Source organism: Canis lupus, chromosome X, assembly GCF_011100685.1.
Source record: "Canis lupus familiaris isolate Mischka breed German Shepherd chromosome X, alternate assembly UU_Cfam_GSD_1.0, whole genome shotgun sequence".
In the NCBI taxonomy this organism is placed as follows: domain Eukaryota; kingdom Metazoa; phylum Chordata; class Mammalia; order Carnivora; family Canidae; genus Canis; species Canis lupus.
Genome location: NC_049260.1, coordinates 76,205,670 through 76,217,683, shown reverse-complemented (window position 1 = coordinate 76,217,683; position 12,014 = coordinate 76,205,670). Strand labels below are relative to the sequence as shown.

The 12,014-nt window shown below is 36.8% G+C and overlaps 1 protein-coding gene across 6 annotated transcripts in view; it reads left to right on the top strand.

The window, feature by feature from the left end:
- Positions 1-348: 348 nt before the first annotated feature.
- The window catches only part of ZMAT1 (zinc finger matrin-type 1), a 31,672-nt gene continuing 20,006 nt past the window's right edge, over positions 349-12,014 (top strand). For 2 of the 6 annotated variants that reach the window (XM_038587895.1, XM_038587894.1), the window contains exon 1: positions 349-667. In XM_038587895.1, the coding sequence (XP_038443823.1) occupies positions 388-667 (280 nt within the window). In that variant the 5' untranslated portion in view covers positions 349-387. Of the gene's footprint in view, positions 668-788; positions 925-12,014 lie in introns of those variants that run through there. The other 4 variants (XM_038587898.1, XM_038587896.1, XM_038587901.1 and 1 more) reach the window with 2 other exon arrangements.

Here is a 12,014-nt window from a genome sequence, read left to right as displayed (position 1 = left end):
TACAAGAAAGAGATATTTTGGAAGTGGGAATCAACTGGTTTTCTAACATTTTCTTTACCCTTAAATTGGTTTCAGATCAGCTCCTCCAAGGGAAGAGGCCTCACAGTGTGAGTCCCACGTGCTGTTACATCCCGCGCTTTTTGCCCTTTGCCCTTGGCCATCATCGCTTCCCCTCCAAAGGGAAGCGGGTGACGTCAAGCAGTGGAGGAAGGGGGAGGGGCAGCCCGTGGGTCTAGAGCGTTCCTATTGGTGGGGAGAAGGAGCGAGAACGAGGCTCGAGCTGAAGCGTGGAAGAGAGGGGCGAAGGGGGCGGGGCTAAGCTGGAGGCGGGGCTAAAAGAGCTTAACGGGAGCGAGGCGCAAGTGCAATTGTCCGCGCCTCGCTGCGATGGCGGCGGCGCCGAGCACAGTCACACCGCTGGCGGCGGAGTCTTCCCCTCAGGAAGCTACCGTCTCTGCCGCCTCCTCCTCCTCCTACACCGCCTGCGCGGCGGCGGCGGTGGCGGCGGCAGTGATTGTGCCTGCCTCCTCCGCCACCTCCACCCCTGCCTTCCCGCCTGCCGGTGGCTGTGGCGACGGCGGCGGCGGCTTTGGCGGCTCCACTATGGCGGCGGCGGGGAGGGGGGGCAGTAGTTTTAAAGTAGACACCCGCCCTCGCCTCAGAGAAGGTGAGTTCCCGTCCCGGGGTGTGGGGGCGGCCCCATCTCCTTCGCTGCCTCTCTTCAGCCCGTCCGAGATCGGACTGGGCGCGGTTCGCCACCGCCCCACCCCCCACCTGCTGTGGCGCAGTAAAGGCCAAGATCGCCCCGCCCCGCCCTGCCGTAGTAGCCCCGAGTGTGCAAGATGGACTGAAGCAGAGAGGGGCTTCCCTACTTCTTCCCCCACTCTCAAGGTTGGCGGTGGTCCCCAGGAAAAGGAGCTGCAGGTATTCACACGGCAGGAATTTGAAGGGAAGAAAAATACCACATAGTTTCTCTCCCAGCCAGGGTGCCTTAGTATGGTCTACGAAGCTGAGGTGTGATTTGATAAAAAGAGAGGACTTAAGGTAGAAATGGTGTGAAACTGGAGGGTCAGGAAAAGGGAAGGGGGACTGATGCAGAACGGGGGCAGAGATAGAAGAGAAAGGCCGAAGAAATAAGTAAAAGGGAGCAAACCCCCTTTGGTGAAATTCAGCATCCTGCAGTGGAAACTTGCTGTGGGATATTTAAAGAGAGAGGAGGTTAGGAAATTGGGGAGGTTAGAGTGTATACTTGAGCTTTAAAGTAGGAGCTGTTAGATTGTAGGATCATAGGGTCTGGCGGAGGGGGTTGTACTAAGAAAATAAAGGAAGAGAGTGTGGTAGAAGCACAGATTTCAGAAATCACTTTGGAGAGTTTTCTTTGGCTATTTGAGGGTGTGACCTTATAGAGCAAAGTTTAGGGGCCCATCAGTGAGATGGTTTTGATTTTAGTAAGTGCTGTTGTACCTACCAACACATACTACTCCTAACATAAAAAAGATTTCTTAACTATTTCAGTAATAAGTGGTATCTAGTTCACACGAAATACTATATACTGGTAAACAGCCTACTAATAGCAAACTGTAAAATTTGCCATTGAAATGTGTTTTAAAGCAGTGTTTGGAAATGCTTCTTATTCTTAGATTGTTGAGGCCGAGTCCACTATAGAAGATTTAAGGTAAAGCATTTTGCCATCGTAAATTTCATAATTTCCAGTATTTGTGTGTTACCTCATGTTGCTAACTTGCCTCCCAACTGAAAGACGTGAACACCAAAATGGAGTAGAACAATTTAAGTTCCTTTTTCTTAGGAGGACATCCCATTAAAATTACCCCATAAAAATGTTTTTCTCTTCACATTCTTAAATGGTACATTCCTGTGTGCTATTTCATAGCCTTTCACACCTTTCACTTTGGAGGAATGGCAAAGCAGTAAAAAAAAAATCCTTTACAGTATTTGTCATAGACACATTACATAAATGCCACTTACTAAGTATGGAAGTTAGAAATACACGGTGATATGGTGATGTCTTTTTTTTTTTATTAACTCTCTTACTAAAGGCAGCCTTTGTTTTTTTTGTTTTTTGTTTTTTTTTTTTTTAAAGGCAGCCTTTGAAAGACTATAGTGTCTTTAGTCATCCTGGATTTGTACAGTTGTTTGAGGGTGAAAATATGAAATCTGGATTTTTTTTTGTTTTTATACCAAACTATGTATGACTATAAAGAAGGAGAGAACAGTTTTTAAAAGTGGTCAAGATCACGATTCAATCTGGCTGTCATGGACTTTTCACAGTAAGGTTTAGGACCAGTATCTCATGGAACAAATAAATGGCTTTTTGCCTGTCTCTGGGACTGTCTTGGTTATAGTATCTTTGAATTTACATAGGTATTAATGGCTTTAAGAGATATAAATTCATAATGTAGCAGCAATACCCTGTATACATTATTTTTAGCTGGCAAAATGAAGAGGGCTGCAGCATAAGAGTCTGGTGCAGTGAACCTAGGTTCTGTTGTTTATCTACTAGATTTTGTAACCCTGAACAGATGATAGACTTCCTAGATTTGGGTTTTGACATTTCTGAAATAGAAGTATTGGACCAGCCAGACTCCAAGGTTGATTTCAGATCTGAAAGTATGAACCATGATTTTGTAGTTCTGCATTGATACTCTCCAGGACATTTCCATGGCTGTGCATTAGAGCAGTAATTCATAAGCCATGAGAAACTTTGACCATAGTTTTCACTTGACATTCAGTGAGTAATGAAATCTGTGTTGTTAGTGTTGAGATCATTTACTAGGATATGAAAAAACAAATATAATTGCTACCTAAAAATTATTTCCTACCATGTCATTTTAGGTAAATAACCTTCATTAACTGTTCACTCCAAACCAAAACTTTCTTACCTTTCCACTTAACAAAAGATAAATATATGATATAGTACACTGTCCAAAACATTATTAGGTCTCAAATTTTTTTAGATATTTATAAATACTATAAATGGTTGGCAGTTATATGATAGTGGATAAAGAAGAGTGAAAAATGTCACTTGATGGTGTGCCAGTATCTTTTGCCTGTTTATTTTTTAAGCCCAAGTTAGGAAATTGATCTAAACGGTGACAAAGAATTGTCAAGATTCCAGTTACTACAAGTCCACTCCAGATAGGACCATTAAAAGTGGTTTGATAAAGCATTTGCTGATCTATTTTCAACTATAGCCAGCATCTTTCTTGGGGTTGGTAGTGAGCAAATGTCAGTGGAGATTAGAAATAGCCAAGCTGGGGATATTAGAAGCTTTTGAGGTTACAAATGGGAAATTGGGTAATAAACTTCAAAACAAAACAACAAACAAAAAAAAAATGCCAAGTAAATGGACATATGACAAAACACATACCTACCCAGAATTCATGGTAAGAGGAGTCATGAGATTTTGTAGGATGCTTCATATTTCATCCAGTAACATGTTTCAAAAGTGTTTAATGGCTCAAAAATGAATTTTCACTCAGTATTGATGTTCCAATGTAATCATAGTAAAAATCAAAACAAAAACACATCCCACCTGTTTATTTACCTCTTCCTTTTAAGAAAGTTAAATTATTAAGTGGATTCTGTTTTAGATTGGAGGACATGCTGTTTTTTTTTTATTTAGTTAATAATCCACTTGCATAGCAATTACCTAGAAATTACCTTTGTCTTTATAATATTATATATAGAATCATCTAATTTGCATAACCTTAAACTTCTTATCAAGATAACCAAAGAACATTTAATTGGAGTGAACAGAGAAAGTTCTTGTACTAGAACTAAAGAGATGTTATACTATTCCTTTCCTCAGAGATCCTGTGTGGTTTATTTATTTAGAGAGCGTGCATGCAACTTTCAGGGAGTGGAGGAAAGAGAAGAGAGAGAATCTTAAGGAGACTCCACACCCAGAGCAGAGCTCAACACAGAGTTCGATCTCATGACCCTAAGATCATAACCTGAGCCAAAATCAAGACTCGGATACTTAACTGACTGAGCCACCCAGGCACCCCAGATCCTGTATGGTTTTGAATTTCCTTAGTGAGAGTGAACCAAATTGTAGGCATAGATTCATTGTTTTTTTTTTTTCTGACTCAAGCCATAAATGTTTTTTTTTTTTTTATCAAAAAATCTATGTCATCCTAAATTGTCTGGTATTTCTAGTAGTATTAGAAGAAAGTTTCAAACAGGATAATTTGGATTTCACACTCAATTTCATTTTTGGATACAAAAGTTAATGGTATTTTATTTTAGCATAATCAACTATTTGGAATAGGTACAATCCAACAAAGGTCTCTAAAAAATGAGTTTCTGGAAAGTGAATTCTCTTTGTTTTTTATATTATTGAAGGCAGATACTCGAACAAGCTGAATCAAATATTTTTATATAAACATGGGATTTTAATCCACAAAATGTGCATTATTTGTATTCATATTTTATTTCACTTATTTAAGAACATCCAACTATTACTAATGCCTCTCCTAAGGCTTCTGAACCTTTTCATAGTCCAAATCCACCTGAATCTGAAATCATATATTTTAATTTCCCTAATCTTTTGTTTCCTATGACTGCTCTGTGCTTTAGCTTCCTTATTTTGAAATGAGAATGTTAGACTAAATCAGTTATAAACTAGAAGCAATTTTGCCCCAAAAAGGACATGTGTCAATGTCTGGAGATACTTTTGGTTGTCACAATTGGGGAATGCTGCCAACTTCTAGTTGGTAGAGGCTGGGGATGCTGCTAAATGTTTTACGATGCATAGAATAGTCCCTCACAACAATGAACTATCTGGCCCAAAGTGACAATAGTGCTAAAGATTCAGAAACATTAGATGATCTCTAAAATTACTGTGATCTGAAATGAAATTATTAACTATAATATTAAGTAAAATCTCAGCTACTGAATTAGTAAACAAGCATAGTTTATCAAGTAATTATGTGTGTAAAACATTTTTTAAAAGAATTTTTGTTTTATTTAATAGTCACCATATCCCGAGAAAGACATATTTCTGTACTTTTTAGATGAAAAAACTGGCTCAAAGTCGTTAAATAATTTGCTCAAGGGTATATAGTTAGAAGTAGAGAGAGGATTTGAATCTGTTTGATCAACTCAAAAGCTTTTTTTTTTCCCTACAGCCCAGTGCTGTGGGTCATAGTTTTTCCCCCATTCCAAATTATTATGAAAGCTTTGCTTTCACAAGTCATGTAAACACTCCTATAGGAAGGAAATAGACTAAACACTTTCATTAATAGAAAATTAGTTGATTCTCTCACCAAAGCCTAAAGCCACACGGAAATATAATCAAATTGTACGAGTACCAAATACATGAAATCTCTTATCAGTTCCCATTTACAATTTTAACAAAACCACTCTTTCATTTAAAATAACTCTTATGGGATCCCTGGGTGGCGCAGCGGTTTGGCGCCTGCCTTTGGCCCAGGGCGCGATCCTGGAGACCCGGGATCGAGTCCCACGTCGGGCTCCGGGTGCATGGAGCCTGCTTCTCCCTCTGCCTGTGTCTCTGCCTCTCTCTCTCTCTCTCTGTGTGTGACTATCATAAATAAATAAAAATTTTAAAAAATCTAAAATCTTTAAAAAAAATAAAAAATAAAATAACTGTTATAAAATTAATTAACCCTTATAATTGTTATATATATTATGTATAACATAAGGGAGGATCACTTACAATAGCAAAACAAAGTTTTATTACTTGTTCATGTGTTTTTCCTCTGAGTGATGGGTTGACTGCAGGAGAACTGCCCCTCTTGCTGTGGTTGAGGTAGAAGACGGTGCTTTTGTCTTTTATTTTAACGTTTTCAGTATTTTATTTTATTTCTTATTGTGGCCAAATATACATAATATAAAACTGCCATTTTAAGCATTTTTAAGTGTGCAACTCAATGACATTAAGTACATCCACATTGTTAGGCAGCCTTCACCACTATCCATCTCTAGAAATTTTTCATTGTCCCAAACTGGAACTCTGTACCTGTAGGTCATAGTTTTGTCATATGACTATATTTCTCCAATCTAAAGAACTATCTGATGTGTCTGATTTCTGGAAAATAACATGTTTAAACGTTATGCTTAATTTGTTAACTGTCGGCAACCTGAGGAAGTATACTGTTGATTGTGACCACAGAGGACAGCGTTGCAAAGCAGTTTTACTTTCTTAATACTCTGAATGTAAGTGGGACCATGCATTAAGCATTAGTTGTGTTTCATCTGTTCCATATCCTATCAGTTTAAGCCATAACACCTTAGGTGTCTTTCCATTTTTAACCTAGTTTTTGATAGTACTTTCTTGTTTTCCATTGCTGTTTTTTATGTTAAAACACACAAAAAAATGTTACCAGCATGAAAAACTTCTGTATGTTTCAAGGATAGTATATTCCAGTCTATATTTGAAAGCATACCATTGTATCACTAAGATCTCACTATCAAACTACACTAAAATGGGCTTTGATTCAGAGTATAAAATCTTGCCCTCCTATCCATATATCTTTTACAAGTTTATGATGGCATATAAAATTCAGATATGCCAGAGGATGAAGAACAGTTGAGAAGTACTATGCTAGGAATATAAAAGCAACATGTCTAAGATTCACTGGGAGATATTTACCTTCCCATGTCAAAGAACTTTATTTGCTGCAGATGAGGGATGAAATCATACTTCATAGCATTTATTATTTTGTCATTTGATATTCTAATGTGTAATCTACTTTTATTTTTAACTCTAGTTCTCCTAACATCTAACTAAATTAGATTGGAAGATTCAGGACCATCTGCTATGAATTTGGGGTATTCATTGTCAGAAAAGAAAACTGAGCCACTTATACCTAAATTATAACCAAAATAATACCTAATTTGCTGGAAAAATTTATTGACACTTGCTATAATGGTTAAAGCATTATATTTATCAATAGAAATGCTGTGTATTGTTTTGCAAAGAAATACCTTGGAGAGAACCAATTTTACGAATTAGACATAGATAATAAAATGCAAATAATAGAGGAGTAGGGGAAGAAATTTGGGGACCTTTTGAATTTTTAGGCCCTAAAGTCTGTGCTGTATAGCTGCTTAAAACTTCAAATCTACTTTTGTGTTTTCTGATAGACTTATTATTTGGAAGAAGCTAAGTTATTTGGATCCTTCTCTAAGTACGCCATGAAAACTTTGCTTCTCTATGTATTTCTGTCTAAAATACAACCTTTTCTTATTGATAACTATCAACCCATATATGGTAAAGTACAAAAAGAAACTTTAGAAATGGAAATCTGGAAGGTTGTGGTATGTTCTTAGTCATACAGCTAGTTAATAGCAGGATAAAGGCTAATGCAGTCTCTCATTCTAGTGCTTTTTACTTTTACTGCTTTTGGAATTAAGAATCAGTGTAAGCCCATATTCAACAACCAACCAATAAAAATACTTGTTTATTTATTATTTCAAATTCTAACCAGTTTATAAAGAGAAAAGAGGTGAAGAGAGTATAAAGGGAAAAAGAGGAAGAAAGAAATTGCCAAGTTTCTTCAACCATTCATTCCTACCAGAACCAGTGCCAGAGCCCCAGTTCTTTGTGAAAACACTTATTTTAGTTCCTGACATATAGTAAGTCCACAGTAAACATTAGTTCCTATTCCAGCCATCTTTCTCACAGCCAACATTATTTGCTCACATGACCTGTAATTTAACATTTATTCCCTGAAGTTGGCCTGCCCTCTAGATCTTCTGCCTGAGAGAGGCTGAAAAATATCTGCACTATCACCAATTTCCTCTGCCACATTCAGAATTGGCTATAGGCCATTTACTTCTGGGAGTCCAAAAATCATGTCTCAAATAGTGAGGATGGGGGTAGATTGGGGTCTAAAGGAACATTTTTTAGCATCTCTTGTGAATCAGACATATTTCTTATGTATGCCAAAACTAGAGAAGTTTTTCATTCAAGACTTTGGCCTTTTTAAGAACTAGCTCTCAGAAATCTTGGGCAGACTTAGACACTTACTATGTAACTTTGAACAAATTGTTTGACTTCTTCAAGCCTCAGGTATTGCCTTTAGAAAGGAGAGATCATTGTCAAATTTGACATTCATGTCAAATTTAAGGGAAATGCAGTTTAAAGATAATTTGGCAGTGTGGAGTGCCCTCTGAAAAACAGTACTCCATCATGTATAATGTTCTCAGTGAAAAGCTAGCTTCCACAAGCCTCCTGTCTACAGATTCAGGATCTAAAAAGATCTTGAAAGTCCAGAATTATTGGTAGAATCTAACAAAGGAAAACTTAAATGAGACAAATATAGTGTATATTGGGTATTTGGAGGATCCATAAAAATTTCTATCTATATAACTATGTCCTGGAGTGCATTCTTTAACTAGCTCCAGGTGAAAACGAAGCTTGTCTTTTAGTCAGAAATTAGCCTAGCATTAGTCAGTGTATGATGTGCCCACCAAAAAAAAAGTTATCTTGGGCTATATTAATAGAAGAGAAACACTCAAAACAAAGAGGTGAATATACTTAACAATAAATACTGAACTGTACACTTAAAAATGGTTAAGGTGGTAAATTTTATATTATGCATTTTACTACAGTAAGAAAAATGAGATGATCTCATTTTACTAGTCTGTTGTTAATTGTGACCCCATTAGGGTGATTGTGCTCATTTTATATTTTATGAATGGCAGGGATTTAGGTAAATTAGTGAGAGGACTAGAATTCATGCTGCATGACAAAATTGGGATCAACTCACAAAAAAGCTAAGGTGTGTGTGGGGGGGGAGGAATACAGATGTAACGGTTCTCTTAAAATATTTGAGGATTTCCATTTTAGAAGAGGGATTATATTTACCATGACTTTGAGGAATAGAACTAGGACCAGTGGAAGCTCTAAGACAGTGTGGTGTCATAGTCTGGTCCCTGAGCAATGATGCATCAGTATCACCAGGGAACTTGTAAAACCCTGTATGTTCTTGGTCCCCCACTCAAGAACTACTGAATAAGAAGTTCTGGGAATGAGACCTAATAATCAGTTAATCTTTTAACAAGATTTCCAGGTGATTCTGATGCACACTAAAGTTTGAGAGCCCTTACTCCAGGAAAACAGATTTCAGTTCAACAAAAACACATGAAAATTTGCCTAGCAGTGATTTCTCAACCTTCACTGAATCACCTGGGAAACTTTAAAGAACAAAACAAACAAGAGACTATGATGGGGAGCCACTCCCAGAGATTCTGGTCTGGTGTGGAGTCAGGATATTGGCATGTTTTAAAAATAACCTAGTGACTTCAATGTGCAGCCAGGGTTAAGAACTACCTTTGTGAAAGGTTGAACTAGGATCATTAGGTAGGCTGTTTAAGAGATCTCTTGGGGATCCTATTTAACAACACAGACTCTCAGGCTTCAACTCTGGAGATTTATATAGTTTTGAGATAGTGCCAAGGAATACTTTTTTCCTTCCTTTTTTTTTCAAAAATCTTTTCAGGTTAAACAAAAGCACAGTTAGCTTGATAATAAGTATGGTAGATGACAAAACCCGTATATCAGTCAGCTTAAGTCTCCAAATAGATATTGGACAGCCATTATGTGTAAGGATCTGAGCCTGTAGGGCAGTGATTCCCAACATGGTTGATTATCAGAATGACTTGTGGTTGGATTGGACCACCCACAGAGATTTTTAATTCAGCATGTATGATTTTGAAAAACTGTGCATGTGAATTTTTTAAAATATTTTATTTTTTATTTATTCATGAGAGACACAGAGAGAGGCAGAGACATAAGCAGAGGGAGAATCAGGCTTCATGCAGGGAGCCCAAGGTGGGACTCGATCCTGGAACTCCAGGATTATATCCTGGGCCCAAAGGCAGATGCTCAACCGCTGAGCCACCCAGGCGTCGCCTGTGCATGTGAATTCTATGTGATACCCTGCTTGTGAATAATTTTTACATGAAGATTTGTTCTGGAATTTTTAAAGTAGATTTAATCATATTTGAATTGATTAGGAAAGCATGCTATTTAAAGAAAATTAGGGTAAATCCTCCTAAGTACATTTTAATGTGCATCATCACTCCAGTATCTTCTTTTTTAGTTACAGATTTTTGTATATTTTAATTTTTGATTCACTGAAGTCAGAACATCACATTCATTATATTGCATATAAAGAATTTTCCATTGACAAGTAATTGTAGGTGAATTTATTTGATTTAAGGTGGAATTGACGTGAAGTAGTGATTTGCTGGGGAGAAGAATGGCTGAGATTTTGAGCCTGAAATATTGTACCATTTAATAAAGAAAAACAGACCAAGAACTTGTTTGAGGAAGTAAGTCAAAGGCAATAAGTAGGCAATACCATTCTAAAGAAAAACTTAGAGGGGCACCAGTAACTTCATGGTCTTCATGGAAATGATGTGGTGATACCAGTAATGAAAGGCTAGGTTAAAATACTCAGCCTTGGTATTTCCCAACTTGAGGTCAATTTCAAACTTTGAGTATTTAGACCTGGGGAAATTTGGAATTAAAGATTGATCTAGGAGAGAAAGGAAAGTTATATTTTAGGAATTACTGAATCTCTAAATTAGTAGTTTCCTTTTGTCTTCTCAAAGCAAACTTTCCTTTGGTAATAAATTATATTGCCAACAAATTATAATATTTAGAAAAGGTTTTAAAGGGAAATTCATAATCTTACCAGGATGCTCAAATTGAATGTAATAGTTAATTCTGAAACAAGGGACGTCCTGAAATACATTTTAACCTCTTTACCTTGCTGACTTTACAGCTAAAAATAAATAATATATTCTAAAACAACCTAAAAATGTAATTCAGTGGGGATACCATCCATATATTATAGTGATAAATTTTTAACCATTTGTCAAGGTATTTTTGACATGCTTCTAATAAAAATTATTTATTTTTATTAAACTATAATTAACACAGATATTAGTTGCAAGTTTACTATATAATGATTCAACAATTCTGTACTTTTTTCAGTGCTCATCAAGGTAAATGTACTCTTAATGCTTTTATCTGTTTTACCACTTCATCCACCCATCTCCCCTCTGGAAACCACCCGTTTTCAATCTGTATTTAAGAGTCTGCTTTTTTAATTTGTCTCTTTTTTACTTTGTTAATTTGTTTTGTTTCTTAAATTCCATGTATGTGTGAAATTATATGGTGTTTGTCTTTCTCTGACTGATTTATTACGTTAGCATTCTACTCTCTAGATCCATCCATGTTGTAACAAATGGCAAAATTTCGTTTTTTATAGCTAATATTCCATTGTATAGCTTACATCACATATTCTTTATCTGTTCATCTATTGATGGACACTTGGGTTGCTTCTATATCTTGGGTGTTTTAAATAATGCTGCAGTAAACATAGGGGTGGGTATATCTTTTCAAATTAGTGTTTTTATTTTCTTTGGATAAATACCCAGTAGTGGAACTACTAGATCATATGATAATCCTATTTTTAATTTTTGAGGAAGCTCCATACTGTTTTCCACAGTGGCTGCACCAATGTTACGTTCCTAACAGTGCATAAGGGTTCTTTTTTCTTCACATCTTCGCCAATATTTGTTAATTTTTGTGTTTTTTAGTTTAGCCGTTCTCACAGGTATTAAGTGATACCTCATAATGGTTTTAATTTGAGTTGCCCTGATGATTAGTGATTTTAATTATGGTTATTCTTATCTTGGACAAGCAATTTTTTAAGAAAGCCTTTTTAGTGTATACAGTGATACTGAAAATTAAGCTTAGTTGAAGATACCTGACATAACTTTTAAAAATAAATATCTTAAGATGTGCCTGGGTGGCTCAGTCAGTTAAATGGCTGGCTCTTGATTTGGGCTCAGGTCTCAGGGTCTGGGATTGAACTCTGCTCTGTGCTCATTGGGGAGTCTGCTTAAGGATTCTCTCCCCCCCTCCCTATGTTCTTCCCCCAGCTTGCACGCTCTCTCTCTAAAATAAATCTTAAAAAAAATACATATCTTTGAAAATTTTTAAATAGCAA